Below are 17653 nucleotides of genomic sequence, written 5' to 3'. Positions count from 1 at the left end.
TATCTCAATCCCTCCCTTTTATTATTTTATTTTATTTTATTTTATTTTATTTTATTTTATTTTATTTTATTTTATTTTATTTTATTTTATTTTATTTTATTTTATTTTATTTATTTTGCTTTTCCTCTGAGTTCTCTCCCCCATGGCACAAGGTGCAAGAGGATTGAAAGAGCCACTGGCTGCTGTAATCAGTGGAGATCAAGACAACAGGGTGGAATTTAATTGCCTAAATGTAGGTGTTCAGTGCTTTCTGAGATGCCCCAAGGTATCCTGCCTAGATCTAGCTGGTGCTCCAGAAGGATATAGGCATCCCACATATCTGCTATCAAATACGTCACACTCTACTTACCCATTTATCTTGTCCCCCCCCCCCTTTTTTTTTTTCTTGAAGCCTAAGGAAAAATGGATGCACCTTTTCTGAAGCTGCAGCTGGTGGGTACAACAGATTTTGTAGAGCTATTCCCCCAACACTAAAGTGGGTCAACCTGAATCTGGAGTCTTTAGAATCCATTGAGTCATTGAGCCTGGATATTCTTGTCCAATGCCACATATTAAACATGAAACAGAAGTTATGGTAGCTGATATCCAAAGTTGTCAAATTACACTATAACTTATATTTAAGAAATAGAATAGATCCCCAAAGAGCCTCTGATTTTAATAGATGCATAGATAGTTTGTGTACAGTCAACCTCAAGGCAGGTGTTAACATGTGTTAACAGCACAGAATGGAATTTGATCCTGTATGTTACTGCCATTAATCTGGAAAAATAGTAACTTTTGCATAGCTTTTTATTATTTTATATATATATATATATATTTAAGAAAGTAATGGCTAGAATTACCTACAGGGTTAAAATTTACTTTGCTAATGCCTCTACAAGCAGAACACTATAGCAGTCTCTCTATTGCAATTGGAGAAAAAAGCTGCAGAGGATGACATGATAAATATACATCATCTTTGTCTGTTCTCTGGGCCCCAACGTGGTATTAAATTAGCACATTAGATTTTTGCTAATGAGATTCAAAGTGGAAGAATATCCCGGGCATCTGCTCTGTGTTTGACAGTGCACTTAAATCTGTTACTTTAATACAGCTGATCAAAATAAAACCTCTTAAAAAGGCAGATGAGGAACATTGGAATTGGCAATCTGTGAAGGAATTATAATGGGAAAGTAAAATTTGCTGGACTGTTTCATGACTTTTTCCTAGAGAAATTCCACAGTAAATGTATGGGCAGGAGAACATAAAAACAGAACATTTTATCAGAGAAGATGAGAAAGTGGGCAGAGGGAATAAACTCAGTCATTAAATGATCAGAATAACACAGCTGGATAAAGAAAATGGTGGAAGATATCCAGAGCAGAGTTAATATATCTTTAAGTCAAATAAAGCACGTGTGGGTGAGAGAGCAGGAGTCTAAATGTCAAGTGGTAGTCCAATCTATACATGGGTAGCCTGATTTTGACATCCTAGGTACCCTTTAAAAAGCTATGCTTTTTAAAAGCATCCAGAACTAATTAAGGCATGGTTATTTAATTTATTTAATATTACACTACATGAACAACATGAAAAGTGAAATGTATTTATTGAAAAGAGCAAACGGTTTGGACCCAGATTACCCAGAAAGGTGGAGGGAGAGGTTTTTGCTGATGAGGTGATGCAGAATTCAGTATATTTTTCTTCCAAATATAATTACTGACTTTCTTTAATATAGGCTTCATCTTTGGAGGGACAAAATTTACATTCTTAAAAATGCTTTAATTTAGTTAACAGGTTGTATGTTGTAGTCTGTAATTCTATGTTCATTATATATCACTTCTTGACCTTTGAAAATGTAGCTAATAACATATCTTAAAGCATCTTGCAGTAATTCATATATTTTTGTGCCTTTTTTGTGCATGTGTCCTTGTGTGCACTGATAAATGTTAGTGTCTTATTATAAGTATTGCACTCAGATTTCATTCTCTGAAGTGTCTGAACAGATAGACGTTGCATTATAGTGCTACTACTGACATTTCTATTCAGAGCTAAGGCCACCAACACTTACAGCTACTGCTGTTCTATTAAATATTTGTCAGCGAAAGAGACTGAGGATTGCTTCTTTCATATTTCTTGTACATGCTGAGCTACAGTGAAGATGAAATGTCAGGTAAAAATCAGTGCATACTCCTTCTGGTAACAAAACTCTTAGCTTGCATACAGAGACTGTGGTCTTTCAAGAATATACTATCATGATGCACACCGTGATCCTTTAATTGAAAAGCTGTGTAGGTAGATAATTGGGCAGATTCGAGATATATCTATGATGTGTGCCAATTATGCATGGGAAAAAAAAAAAAAAAGAGAGAGACTTTACATGATAAGGGGGGATAAAATCAGTCTGATAAAATCATGGTAGACATAAATTTTCCCATTATTCCCACGTGAAATTAAAACTTGTAACTTTTAAATGAAGCAGTGCTGGCTGGTTTACTGCAAATGTTTTTGAATAGGCCCAGCAGGACTTGTTCACTTTTAGTGTCTTGGTAACTACTTTGAGCATAAATGGAGCTTAAATGAACTGGCACAATAGACTCTCATTTCTCTAACACCTGTAAAATTTCTGCTATAGTAGAAATTCTACTCTTCTGTCTCATCCCTTTGCTTGATACTACTGTGCATGACAGTACAAAATTCAGAAATGGGAGTTTTTATTTGTTTATTTTAAAATGTTGGGAAAGATGAAAAAAGAGGTTTCAGAAAGCAAATTGCCTAAAAATAGTAACTGTAATCTGCTCAATGTACTGCTATCCCTCTAAGGAATAGTTTGGCTTCCAACAACATACAGGATTTCAACTAATCCTGAGTGCTATTATCAATGCAGTCATCCACAAAAATCAAGCAGCAAGTTTATCTGTGACAGTGATGATTTGTGCCACTACTAATACTGAAGTTTTTAGACATAAATTATTATTTGGATTATTTTCATTATTTGATTACTTTATTGATTTATTTATCTAGTTATCTGTTTATTTATTTATTTAAAATTTATCTCTCCATTCCCCTTTCAAAGCAAACATTAAGGTGTATTGCTTTTTTTTTTTTTTTTTTTTCCTCTTTTGTCTTAGGGGAAGAAAATTGAATTTTATTGTGTGCTATGTCAGGGAAGGATCAAATGAAAAGGAAGCTAAAAGTCTCACTGGGACAGTTGGGGAAGAAAGTCTGTGTGAGATAGGCTTATGGGGAAATGGAACACTTGAAAGTCCAAGAGATTTGTTATGTTTCTCTCTGGCACAATTTTAAATATGTAGATGGGGAAAGAGTACTTTTTCTCCTAACCTGATGTTGTAATTTTTGAGATAAAGTTGAAGAATTTTCAGATGCCAATAATAATACATTTTGGAATTCTCTTAATTTGCCTTTCTTATTTACTGTAGCAAAATTCAGATATGGACATTGTGTAGTTTTGTGGAAGTTCCTATCGTCTGCTTCAAACTTCTTCAGACTGTCTATAACATGTTATGATATAGCATATATTTCAGATGACTCTCTTTTGCTTTAGGGGTCCATATATGTCTGGAGCATTCTTTATGGTTAATGCTTATTTAGCACTAAGTAATATTAAAAATATTGAAGTTACTAATATGGTAGCTTCATAATTTTTAATAATGTAATACACAACTCACGATGTACGTTGTTGACATAAACACAACCTCTGTAACAGGAAACTAAGACAGTGGCAGAATGACTACAAATAATGAGTAATATTTTGGAAACAGACAAACAACAACAACAACAAAAAAAACCCTATGAGGTAAAATGATGTTATTTGCTGTGTTAAAAGAATTTTGGAATCCGTTCAAAGTATTTTTGCATAGGTCCAAAGCAGTTAAAATGTGGTATTTCATTGTAATCTCTGAAATTAACTATGCTGTGAAACATTTGACTTCTACTAATGCCTGTCAACAAATTATCTACCCTTTCTTTGGAGAAAAAGAGAAAATTAATCATTCAAATGTAAAATTCTGCCGTTTCTGTAGGCTCAATTTCATCTCTTCTAATTTCAGTAGTTAATCGAAGTACAAAGATGGGAACCCATTTGCCTTCCACTCAGTGATGAAAATATATACCTCTAGATTTTAAGGGGCCTGACACATCTGTGAGTGCTATTTCTTCCCACTGAAAGTAGTAGCAGTATTCAGGAACTAGGAGCTTTAAACTCATGATCCATTTAAACCTTCATAAGCTGATAGTAATGTCAAATGAAAATAGATGGGCTTCCCCTGGTCTTCTTGGATGCTCACTCCTGTCCTACACTCCGCCAGGTGTTGCAGCCACAGAGACACATCAAAGAACAGATCCAGGTCAACACTGGACCATGCTGGAATTTTCTTGTCTGCTTTTACTGAGCTCATTATACCCTTGATAAGTTCCTAAGAAACTTCAATGCTGGCCCAGAACTTTCTGGGAGGTCAGTGATTATAGAGAACAAGAATATTTATGCCCAAATTATCTTGTTTGTAGACAACAACAAAAAAAGTTTTATTATTATTATTATTTTTGTGTGTGTGTGGTTGTTGCTTTTGTTGTTGTTTTTTAAATGTGCATGTCTTTATATTGATACAGTCTACAAAATACACAGTTGTAAACCTTTAGTTTAGCAAGCAGGAGCTTGCCACTACAGGGGAAAAAGCTGCTATGTTGTATTTACTTCTAATACTCTGAATGTACTTGATTTTAGAAACCAGCATTAGAAATATCAGACTTTGTAACATAGACTAAACCACAGCAGAATCAGTTAGGGAAAAAAAAGAAAGAAAAGAAAAAAAGAAAAAAAAAGATAAAGTGTGAGTGCATTTGCTGTATATTACTGGTTAATTCACACCTCACTGAATCACATCATCAAATGAAGTTTACACAACTGCAGTTTCTCAAGTAATAGTGGGCTTTAGGACTTTTATCTGGACATTCTGCTTTATCTTTACAACAATATAAATGATCAGACTACCTGTTTGTAGGATGGATGTTTACTACAACATTTATTTATACTAGTCATCCAGTTTTTTACATCTAATGAAAAACAACTAGAAAAAATATTTGGAGAGAACAAAAATATACAAAATTTTCTATACCTAGTCATTTTTAATGAAGACAAAAGCTTATTGCTTATCTCTTGCAAAATTCAAATAGAAGATACTTCAGAGATCCCTTATCATACACAGTGCGAAGAACTGAAAAATAATGATCAAAATAAAAGGGGTGGGTTTTAACATTAACATTCAGTCTGTGTAAAAATTCAAGAGTATGTTGATGTTCTCATTTCTAAGCACTTATATTTATATGTATTCCTGACATTTTATTCTAATTCTTTGTTCTGCCTTTATGCTTCCATTATGTAATGCTTGTTGATACATACACATGCATAGACTCTGTGGTATTTTAGAGTTATAAGTAATATATTTAAAGAGGGCTTATAAAAAGATGGAGAGCTACTCTTTGCTCAGTCAAATAATGACAGGACAAGGGGGGATGGTTTTAAATAGGGCAGACTTAGATTAGAGGTCAGGAGGAAACTTCACTGTAAGGTTGATGAGGCACTGAAACAGGTTGCCCAGAGAGGTTGTGGATGCCCCATCCCTGGAGGTGTTCCCTAGAGGCCATGTTGGATGAGGCCGACCTGAGATGACGCCATCCCTGGCCAACCTGACCTAGTTGGCGGCATCCCTGCCCATGTCAGGGGGGTTGGAACTAGATGATCTTTAAGGTCCCTCCCTTCCTGAGCCATTCTGTGATTCTATGATAAGTGGATGACCTATGAAAGGAACAGATGGCAAAAAAAAACCACTAAAAATACATGCAATTTGCTAACAGCAAAATTAAAGGTGAATGCAGGTTGAAAACATTCTATTGCTGTAATATATATTTTAAAAATGTGTTCTTTATATGCTTGTATAATTCCCCCAAATTTTGTGCGTAAAGATTGCATAGTCTATATGCACATATGTGATTCAAGATTTCAATGCATTTGCTACTGTTATTACTTCAGGCACACAGGTACACACATAAAAGTTACACACACACGTACACACATACACCCCTATTCAAGACCAAAATTTACAAGGTTAGTCACATTTATTTTTTTTACTTAATAATGTAAGTTGTAATGTTTGTTCCTTCATTACTTTATGTACATTCTCTCACATAAGAACATGGTATTCTATTTTATCATATTTTACTTTCTTTTTATGAGCTTTTAAAGTACAAACACTAAAAAAAACCAACATGTAATTAAAACATATGTTCTAGAGGACCAAGACAACTCTCAGCTCCTCTTCACATAAATTGTTTATTGCTCATTTTCTTCAGAGGTAATTGTTTAAAATGAATAGACGTAATGAAGCATGGCCTAGCAGGGAGAAATTTTGTAACATAGTACACCAGACTGTTTTGTATACAGGCCCTCATTTTAACAAATGTGATTTTAATGTGTCTTCTGAAAACTGAAATGATACATGCTAGAAGATAGGAGAAAAATAGTGAAGCATAAATTAAAAACTGATTGTTGTATTACTGGTCACTGAACTAAATACTTTTAGATGTTTTCTAATTACATTGTAAATCATCTATTGGATATGTACCTTATTTAAGAATTTAAGGGGCAAAGCTTTTCAGAATTAAGGGTAATTTCAGCTGTACAATACGTAGACAGGATAAGTGCGCTCAAAATCTCTGCTTATAATAATTCCCAATATATTCCAGATATCCGACCCTTTACTGGATATTTCACCCCAAGCCCTCCCCTCTGTTTTCTCAGAGTCTGTGTCCATTATACTGATTGCTGTGACACCGCTTGTTGTAATAACACTAGTTTTAAATGTCACATTTCATATATTCATATTCATGTGACTGTGGTGCAACAGGACCACACTGAGGGTGAAAAATCCAACCGGAAGCATAAGAAATATCAAAGTGGAACAATGAACATCACATAAAGTGGTTTGGGGCTATCTTTCTTCTCTTCAATCAGAATAATGGAATGATTCAGTTTGGAAGGGCATGAAGAGCTCTCCAGCTCCAACTTCTTGCTCAAAGCAGGGCCAGACATGAGGTTGGACAAGGATGCTCAAGTCTTTGTCCTTGGCATCCAAATGAAGACAAAAGGTCTAAACCTCTCTACAGTCACTAAAGAAAAGTAGGCCTCTTCGCAACTTAAGATATTAATTCATTGTCCAAGGTTTGTTAGGATGAATGTTAAGTGTTTATCAATTTAAAATAAAAGAGGAGTAGCTATTATACTGTAAATTTACCTGCTTTCTTACAAAACACTCATCTATCAAGGTAAAACTTGCTTCTACAATACTAGGGAACTCTACAAAAAAAAAAAAAAGGTTTAATCTTTAGAATTATTTTTCTATATGTAAAATAGATACAAACATTTAAAAAGTTGAATGATTTAAAAAATCAATCAATATTTTTAAATACACATATATTGAAAAAATATTTAAAAGTTTTCCCAAGAAGGTTTCTCACTCATTTTTTAAATAGTTTGAAAAGCAGACAATTTTTTTTTTCCGTTCTATGGAGCCACATCACATCCCAATGCTCTGCTTTATTCTGTACCATCCTGTTTGATCTCATCAAACTGCAATGGTGTTCAAAGTTACAATGATGTATAACAGAATTACTGTAGTGTCTGAGAAAAAATCGTGAAGATGAAAAATTGACTTCCCACTCACATACCATAACCAATGAAATTTTAATTAGAATTGTTTTAAATTAATTGACTTTGAGTATCATCCTTAAAATCTCATTTAGATTTAAAAAAAAATCACATGTATCTGTGTCACAGATCTGTGAATTAAAGATGATCTTGAATTGTAGTCACAAATACTGCTTTCAAAATACAGTATCATCTCTATTTTTATCATTTTATTTTCTACTGACATGGGTAGAAAGAAGTAATTCTGTGAAGATGCTCATTAGTCTGAATGTAGTGAAAAAAGATCCTGTGGGAAATCATTTTTTCACTGTAACACATCTATTGTAAGGAATCACACATTCAGAATTTATCTTTGATAAATAAATACATACTAGACTGAGATAAGTAAGCTTTCAAACTCAGCAGTTCTTAAGGCTAACACTTCTAAAAATTGGCTTATGCATATTGAAATTTACTGGAGACTCCTTGTTCTTTTTTTTCATTACATTATTAAAAATAGCAGTGTTTGACACATTTGTGCACAGAGATTTTTATGTTACCCTGGCAAGATAAAAAGCTGACATATCTGCTGCTGGAATGTAGTCTCATCTGTGTTCACAACGCAAAATGGGCAAAAGGAATAGAAAAGGCATTTTTAGAATAAAAAAGAGAAAGAAGGAGGTTCTTGTTGTTACCTTGAGAAGCCTGAGTATTAAACTAAAACCAGAATTTTGATTTATTTATTTATTTTTTTTTTCCAGAAATAGAAATACCTGTATACCTGTATAATGTTTGGAATACACACACACACACATATTTAGAGAGTACACAAGAGGGAAAAATATCATTCAAAGAAAGTATTCTGTTTGCCCAACTGAAGCTTACTCAGAATAAAAATTTTTGGTGTTTTGACCTACATCAAATGTTGTTTACATTAGACAGGACTGACTGTAGGTCAAAAAGTCAGAGGGTCTGCTCTGATGTTTTATTTTCTTTGAATACTACTGTGAATTTTCATCTCTTGGAATATGTTTCTAATGCATTTTTGACAACTGATTTCAGGTTGGTAGACTCTTTGGGGATGGGTGTGAGATGTTGATATATTCATTTTCTTCCTCTCCACCAGAACTGTTTGAATCACAAAATGCTTCATGTGTACTGACCTAGAATGTTAACTGCAAATGAGAGGTACTACATATAGTTCGATAGACAATGTCCCATTTTAAACTTTGATGATGATACAAATACATACCTTGTAGAAACAATTCTGTTATCTCAGTCTGCCAGTATCCTACATTTGTTTTGTAAACACTTTTCTGAACCAAAGAGTTAAAAAATTCACTTGCAAATAACTTTTGCCCATTCTGTCTGATTTATTTAATTATTTACTTACTTATTTGTTTATTTTTAGGATCAGTATACTATTAAAATATGAAGGAGCACTGAAATAATACATGGTCAGAGCATATATATATATTTTTTTTTCCCCCCAGTTTTCATTTCACAGAGAACAGCTTGTGAAGAGTCCCAAATGAAAACTTTTTAATGTGAAATGCATTAGAGATCATGTTTCGTAATAGAAAATATTTCTGGAAAACACTGCAGAACAGATCTCCACCAACACCACCAACAACAAAGCTATAACAAATTACTGGAGCAAAGTTTGAAGAGTTGTAAAACATTTCAAGGATAAAATAGGCATGAACACTTTTGTTTGAAACTGTCTTGGCAGTGGCCAAGACACTATCACAATGGTGGCAAAGGCACAACAGTGTCCAACATGTTATAAAACATGTAGAGATTACTTTAAAGAATGCATTAGCTACCCAGGGACTGATATGGTACATTGAAAAAGAAATGAAATGCCCTTTGTAAAGTGAAACCACGAGTCACAACATTTATTAGAGTTCTTTCAGGGAATGAACAACGATGTATTCTTGGATTTTTGAAACCAGTTGATCATGTCCCTACTAAAGACTTACAAAAAGTCTAGAAGTGAAAAAGCAATAACAATAACAACAAAATCGTGAATGAATGGTTAGTTCTAAAACATGAGAAGGTTATTATGTATCTGGATGTAGAAATCCCATGCAGTTGGAGTCAACAAATTTATGACAAATATAAAATATTACTCAGGAATTAGATCTTAAGATTTTAATAGGTAGTTCTATGAAACTACCAGTGCTCAGTAGGAATGAACATGAAAGTAAAACATATACTGAAAACAATTAGACAGTGAATGGATAACAAAGCAGAAAATATTCTTAAAACTATTGTATAAATACACTGGCACACTAATGATTGAGGGCAATTTCAGAACTCTTATCCAGCTTCCTGAGGTCTAGATATGGTTCATAAAGTCTGTTAAGGCAATCAAAGCTATGGTGTGCTTTCTGCACAGTCAGTCAGCAAATACAGTAGAAAATTGTCAGGGGGCAAAACAGGAGATGAAAGAAGATTGAAATAGGTCTCTAAAATCCTGAGTGGCATTGAAAATAGAAGAAGGGAATGACTGTTCATTTTCTTTTCAAAAATAAGGGACATCTAATGAAAATATCAGCAGTCATATTTAACTCCACCTCCCCAGAAAGAAGACCCTTATTCACACAGTGTTCTGTGTAATTCCACACCGCATAGGTGATTACATGAGTTTACAAAGCAACTGTGAAAATTTTGTAGAAGAAAATATCACTGGGGAAAATCAAATGAAAAGAGTATGCCCATCATCATCAAACCTCCTCAGACTAAAATCTAAGAACACCCCTGCTCCACAGCCAAAAGAAAAACAACAAAACAAACAAACAAACAAACAAAAAACACCAAAGTATCAACAACTAAAACCACTTTGATTCTAGAAACTAGAAGACAGTTCTGAAGAAGAGTTATTTTAGGCTAATCCTGTTCTTACACTCTTTCTTATGTGTTCTACAGGAATAAGGTGATCTATATGAATTTTCTTACATTTTTATTTTCCAACCAAAATTTGTGAGCTATAGTTTGAACATAAAAATTATCAGTGATACTCAGTACTGCATAGTAGCAAGACCAGAATATGTTTCTGGTACCAGAGAATACTCAAAAATTAATAGGTTTCCAATATATCGAGTTCTGGGTTTTCATTCTCATACTTATAAAGTAAATTAACTGTTAACTAATAGTCTGTATTAATAGCTAATCACCTAAAAATAAAAATAATGTTTCTGTCTCCTATATGAAAAAATCTTTTACCACCTATTATTTTCTCTATATTAAAGTACCTATACATTATAATCAGTACAGAAAATATCTTGGCACCAAATACAGAAATACAACTCATAAGTTTAGAGATGTTACATATTTAAGAATGCAATTAAAAAATGGATGTAACAATCCCCATTAAGAACACGTGTTTATTTTAATGGTACACAAAGACATCTTCAATTTTCAAAGATTCTGTCATCTTGTTTCTATTTCAATTCACTTATCTTGCTCATTTTCTATGGATTCCTTCTACAAGATATAACACCTTCTTTCTATATATGCTATAAATATTTGCTTTATTCTTACTTACTAGATTCATGTTACCCCTTCCCTTCCCTTCCCTTCCCTTCCCTTCCCTTCCCTTCCCTTCCCTTCCCTTCCCTTCCCTTCCCTTCCCTTCCCTTCCCTTCCCTTCCCTTCCCTTCCCTTCCCTTCCCTTCCCTTCCCTTCCCTTCCCTTCCCTTCCCTTCCCTTCCCTTCCCTTCCCTTCCCTTCCCTTCCCTTCCCTTCCCTTCCCTTCCCTTCCCTTCCCTTCCCTTCCCTTCCCTTCCCTTCCCTTCCCTTAATCTTTATTATAAATCGATCGTAGATCATAAAATTAAGAAAATTTTGGTCCTGAATACTTCATTTAATAAAGTCCTCTTTGAGTTCTGGAGTCAAACACAACCTGGAAGAATAGGCTATCTGAAGACTGAAGTTGCTCTGAATTTCTAAAATTCTAATTCTCTGTAGTACAATGAAGGAATTTAAAGTGGGATCACTACCAATTTGAACACATACTGTACATAACATAGTCTGTCTTGCTGCAGACAGGCTTGTGAGAGTTAAACTGAAACTCATATTTTTCCTCTTTTAGCCGAAGTATATATGAGATTAAATATGTGGCTGATCTATAGTCAAACTAAATATTTCTCAGAGGAAAAAAATGCCATATTTGCCTTAAAGTAAATTCTTTTGTGCTTCTTTCTAAAATATTTTATGACAGCTATTTTGTAGTTCATGCTTTCATCTCTGATGGAAACTTGCTATATGCAACCAACTTTAAAGTCTAAAATGATACATATGACTCTTGCTAACATAGCTGCCCAATTGATGAAGTGATTTTAGCTAATAAGGTAGTTCATTTGTAAAAGATCACTTTCCTTAGCTTAGCAAAATCCAAAGATGTCGAAGCCTAGATCTGACCATTTGCACAAAGAGTGCACAGACTTAAACTGTCAAAGACTTGGTAGCTAAACATGTACCAAGAGGAGAAATGAAGTTACAGCTTTGATTCTTGAAAGAAAGATTTGTGCCTAATGTTTTTATCTTTTTTTTTTTTAATTATTATTATTTTTTTTTTTCATTTTCTTTCATGATTCTGTGTCATTTTCATGTTGGGACAGAAAACCTTTCAGTATAGTTTCAGAGTAGCTGTGTCACAATGATTTCAGGAGTTTGTCAGATTCTTTCTTTTTTTTTTCCTAGAGAAGACCGGACCACTATCAGCAGGCAAATAGCATGTCATAGTGGTAGAACACTCAAAGAAGACAACTAACATTATTGAAATGAATAATGCCCTCCACCTATGGTATCTACGAACCATATTTTTTCTTGAATTATTTTCTACTTATGTTCTTCTCCTTCACTGTTCCTCATGTACTACATTTCTTTAATAGAAGCAGGGCATGTTTCTAGCCTTTCAGGTTTTTTTGCCCTTGCCTTTATGAATGTGAAATGTGAAAGTTACAGGCACCAAACCCCTCATTCAAATGCCCTATTTCCATATATTAAAGATATCAACACTTTTTTTTTTCCAAAAGATTATCCCTCCAGAAAGCAAATGTGAAATTAAATCATAACAGTTAGAACATTTATAAAGTCGATAACTGTGAGAAGCAAGGCAAACAAAAATTCAGGAATCTTCAGATGACTTTATGATGGACAGAATAATGACCTTTAGCAAAGTCTTTCTTCATCTCAGGCTCAAGGATATTAAAACCCGAAAGAATTTTCAGAAAAGTCTCTTTCCTGTCTGTACTCATGACTAGTTTAATACAGGAAATGATTTTCAAGAATTCAATGCACAGCTTTTTCATTCTGTCTAAATCAATGAAATGAGAGCACCATAAGATACTCATCTTAAGACCTTAATAACAAACAGCCTGGACATTTCTAAATAAGGCTGTCTAACGATTTACAACTCACGGAGATGAAAAAAGTCTCAAGAGGATATCAAGAGGGTATCAAGGACAATTTCAACAGAGATATCTTCATCTTACTATATAGATTCTAACTCATAACTGTGACTGATAGGTAGATAAATGGATTTGTAAAAAGGTCGTAAAAACTTGAATTCATCTTAACTTTCTGCATATACACTTTTATATAAAAAATATATATACTTTGGCGTTGTCAAGACTGGAATTTTGTTGTGGTTCAGCTGACAATTGAAGTCACTAGCAAGATCTGACTTTCAGATAGACATTACATGATTTAGTCCTTCACTAGAACTAAAAAGGTCTGGCCCATAAAGACGTGAGATATTTACTTAAATTACTGAGCACTGACCTAATGGTTCTGTGCTTAAGTTAGCTCTGTGTTTTAGTCTGTGGAAAAATGATGGATGAATAAGTAGCTTAAGCATCTGATGCTCTGAAAAAGTCTTTTACTTTTCTGATATGACTTTCCACCTCTATCCATGTGTACCATGTGACTCAGACCTCAGTTTTCTGTTTCTTTCATTGTTGATTGAGTCTGATGTTTTACCTTACTGTTGCTGGGGCTTGAAGTGATATGTTTGCAGATAGGTAGGTTCCTATGGAAAACAAGGCAAAATATGAATGCAATGCCTGAGAATCATTTGTGTCCAAACCCATATAGTAGACATGAAGGATAATCTTCAGCTGGCCAAATAGATGTGCCTACAAAGCAGTCATTTACCTGTGACCTAATTACTTGTGCACCCTTTACAGGCAATGAAGGGAAACAGGTTCTATTGGTCATGATTTATCGTTTTCAAAGGAGACTTAAAACTGTATCTGTGGATATATGAGAAGCATCTTAATCAAGCTTATTACAGGAAATTGGCTCATACACTTTAATATTGTAAGATAACTACAATTAAATTACTGTAACTGCTAGAGAATATGTCAAGCTTCTTGCCAAGAGCTATTAGACTTCCAGTGACCTTAAATTTAGCAGCAGTCCAGTCGCCGTAAGGGTTGAAAGAGCCAATTTGCCTGATCAGTGTTTTTTCTAAGATTTCCCCCCCCTCTCCCCCCGAGGCAGTTTTAGAACTTACTTCATCATGTAAGTGGAGAACATTTTTTTTTTTTTTTAATAAAATTTACTCCACTGTATTGAAAGGGCTGATTCTGCATCCTTAGCACTCATCAGTTTGTTTTGGGGTGTGCAGTAGCACCTGTTCAGCTACATGGAATAAGAAACATATTTTGTTAACCATAAAACTTAGAATCTAAAATTCTTCAAAATCAGATGAAAGCAGAGATGTCATCAAGGGAACATAGTTATTTATATCAGATTTACATATATGGATGGTGAATTCAAAAATTTTTTGTGTACTGTTGGGAAAAGGGTTTTAGCATTCCTTCTGGTCATTAGAACTGGCCAGTGATATCTTCTGTACTATATACCATATCAAAAAAATACAATTGCAGAAGCCCTTCTTTAGTCTTTTCTTATATAGAGTGTGCATTGTTCATTAGAAAATAGGCTTTTGCTGTGATGAAGTCAAGATATAAAGTGTATTTTAAGAGTGTGATTGCGGGCAACTTTTGAACATTTATTTTAAGCATCTGAAAAACATGACTGCCAAATATCTTAAAATCTTTTGGAATTTTTGGCCACAATGGTCTTAAATATTAATAATAATGATTAGAGAGGTTTTTTTCTTAGCATATATTGTTCTTGAGTTGTCTTGCTGCATTACACAATTAAGAATACACGCTAATGATCGTGTTTTGTTGTTTTTGCTGTTGCTATTTGTTGTTGTTGTTTTTGTGCACTGCATGAGATTTAGATTCAAACCAAATTGATCTCATGAAGCTTATAGATCTTCACCTTGACTCTGCACATCAGTACTGCTAAGCTGTATCCTCTCTGTGAAAGCAATGCCCATCAGATATCTCACTCTATGAATAATATGCTGCAAACAATAAAACATTACAGAAAGTTTCAGAATGAAAGGATGGAGGAGTGGTAATTCTGTTCTTATTTTGTTCTCAGATTTATCTTTCCTATATCAGTATGTCAGTTTGGTATATTCTGTTTGTGTTTTATCTTTCTTGACCTTTGCTGGATACTTGTATTTGTCATAATCCTGCATGTGTCTCAGTGATGCTGGTTCTTGCTGGCGTCACAGAAGAACATTGTGATCACATAAGTGGTTGTAAACAAAATTAAAACACTGAGGAAGAGCAGAGCAGTCATCATAATTTTTCTGTTAAAAAAGAAAGATACAAATAAATATATTATCCTGACTTAATTAACTTGTATAGATGAGAAAAAGGATTAAATAGTGTCAGCCAAGCAGTCACTGTAGCAGTTAATTGCAATTTTAAAATTATGATTCTTACTAACATAGGTTAATAGTCTCTGTCGGAGATGTGGTGGTGTTGTGTTTTCTATAGGTATGTCTATTTTCTTGGCAGCCTCACTAGTAATATCAACTGTATTCTTTCCTTTTTGTAGAATTCCATGTTTTTCCATCTTATAATGTCTTTGGATCAGAAAAACTGATTTTACCTTTCTGTAAAACTCCTTTTCATTAACTGTATAAAAATGAGTCTTGGGATGAAATCTATATCTTGGCAATGTTTAAGTTTTTGTTGTCTGTTTTTAGAATACTTTTAAAAAAAACATTATTATTATTATTTTCACAGGGGATTTTTTTTTCTCCTCCTATAGTTTCTAGCTCTTACTTATTCAAGCAGTGTTCTGTCCTGTACTCCTTACACAGCAAAACATTTAACGACTGTGCAAGACTAGTCTGAGCTAGGACTGTAGTTCTGATACCAAATTTACAAGCTGTTTGACATTGTCTTATAATAATTAAATTACAATGTTGGCTTTTTGTATAAACACAATCAATCTCTTTCAAAACATAATGGATTTGGTGTGTGTGTGGGGGGGGTTACAAGGTGAATGTGCTTTCATTTCTTGATTAATTGGTGTCATTAGTGGTTAACTGCCCTGATTAACTATCTATTTAAATACTTCATTTTAGAGATGGACTGTCTTTTCTTTTTATATACCAGACTAATACCTATTTGACTAGTTCATTTCAGAATAAGATAGCTTACATTTGCACATTACTTTACATTGGCAGTCTTTTGTAAAAAGTCATTTTTGGAGGCTACATTAAAAATGAGTCTATACTTTAGAATAAATATTCATCTCTGTACATCATGATACCTAGAGAACAGATTCATCTCACTAGAAGTACTCTTTGGAGGCAATCTGCATGTCAGTACATTCCTTGTACTTCTGAACCCTTCAGAATAGTATTTTAGTAAAGAGTGCATATAAAGATTACCATGATAACTTGTCTCCTGAAATAGTCACCTAAAACATATATCTAGAACTAGGAAGAATTAATCTGGACCTAGAGCTTTATAATCTTCTGTAGGATTCAACTCTAGACTGAGATATGTGATTTTTTTAATAACTTTTAAAAATATTTATCGTTCTTTCAGAGGTTCTTGTTGTATCAGAGGTTACCTATTCATGACCACTGTATAGAGTTTGATCTTAAATCAGTGCTGAATATTAATGATTTACTCTTGTGCATGGAAAAGTGCTGTAAGATTTTGGGATTTCTTTCACTTCAAACAGGTCAAAATTGTAACATGATTTTTGGGACCAATATTCAATTTATGTTGAAAAATAAACACTAGTGTAATCCCTGTAGTTTCTTCTGCAGGGACTTAAACACCTGACTAACACTTTTACATCAAAAGATGCAGATTAGCTCCAAAAATAATGGATATGGGAAATATGTATGGGGAAAAATAACACAACCACTACCACCACCAACAAACTCTTCAGTTAAATTACTAATTGTTTGAGCAATGGACAGTCACTGAAAAGTAGGCTCCAGGAACTGGAAAGACTAGGACTACAGATGGGATTTTGATAGTCATAGACATACAAACATGCAAAACAATCAGGGTCATTAGGGAAAGAAGGCTATAAGAACAAGTGAAGGTAGTAGAACATACACGTTTGTTTATAACAAACTGAAAAAGAACAGAATCAAAAAAATGAAAATCTGAGTTTTCTGGACCTTCCACAAAGACATGACTGTTAAGGAACTTCCTGGGTTTCCTGCAAGCTTTAATTACCCAGTTACATGAAACTATATCACAATGAACATTGACATCTGACTGATCATTACAGTAAATACTTATGATCACTCCAGCCACAGAAAAACGAAAAACTTAAAAAAAAAAAACAAAAAAAACCTGACCTTACCCCAAACCACAATGTCTTGAGTATTAGAACAACTATTTATGGCAGATAAAATAAGTATTTTGTATATTCAACTTTAAACGTGGGGTGACAGGAAGAATATGAAAGGTTGTGGTTTTCTTCAAAATACTCTTAGTTATGTTATTTTTTTCCTTCATGATCCTTTCATAATGGAAAAATTAAAATAAGCTAAAATATACTAGATGCATTTCAATGTGGCAAGAAACACAGTTTATCAATCCCTACCATGTGATTTTCTTTTCA

General features: G+C 33.8%; 1 protein-coding gene across 16 annotated transcripts in view; it reads left to right on the top strand.

Annotated features, from left to right (window-relative positions):
* The window catches only part of GPC5 (glypican 5), a 765123-nt gene that overhangs the window by 527422 nt on the left and 220048 nt on the right, over window positions 1–17653 (top strand). The window contains exon 8 of one of the 16 annotated variants that reach the window (XM_080577239.1): window positions 12386–17645. The exons of the other annotated variants lie outside the window; for them this stretch is intronic. Coding sequence (XP_080433365.1) covers window positions 12386–12387 — 2 coding nt within the window. The 3' untranslated portion in view covers window positions 12388–17645. Of the gene's footprint in view, window positions 1–12385; window positions 17646–17653 lie in introns of those variants that run through there. 16 annotated transcript variants of the gene reach the window in all.

This window comes from Anser brachyrhynchus (genome assembly GCF_964034855.1).
Source record: "Anser brachyrhynchus genome assembly, chromosome: 1".
Lineage (NCBI taxonomy): Eukaryota > Metazoa > Chordata > Aves > Anseriformes > Anatidae > Anser > Anser brachyrhynchus.
The sequence above is the reverse complement of the archived record's forward strand: the minus strand, read 5'-3'. Positions and strand labels throughout refer to the sequence as shown.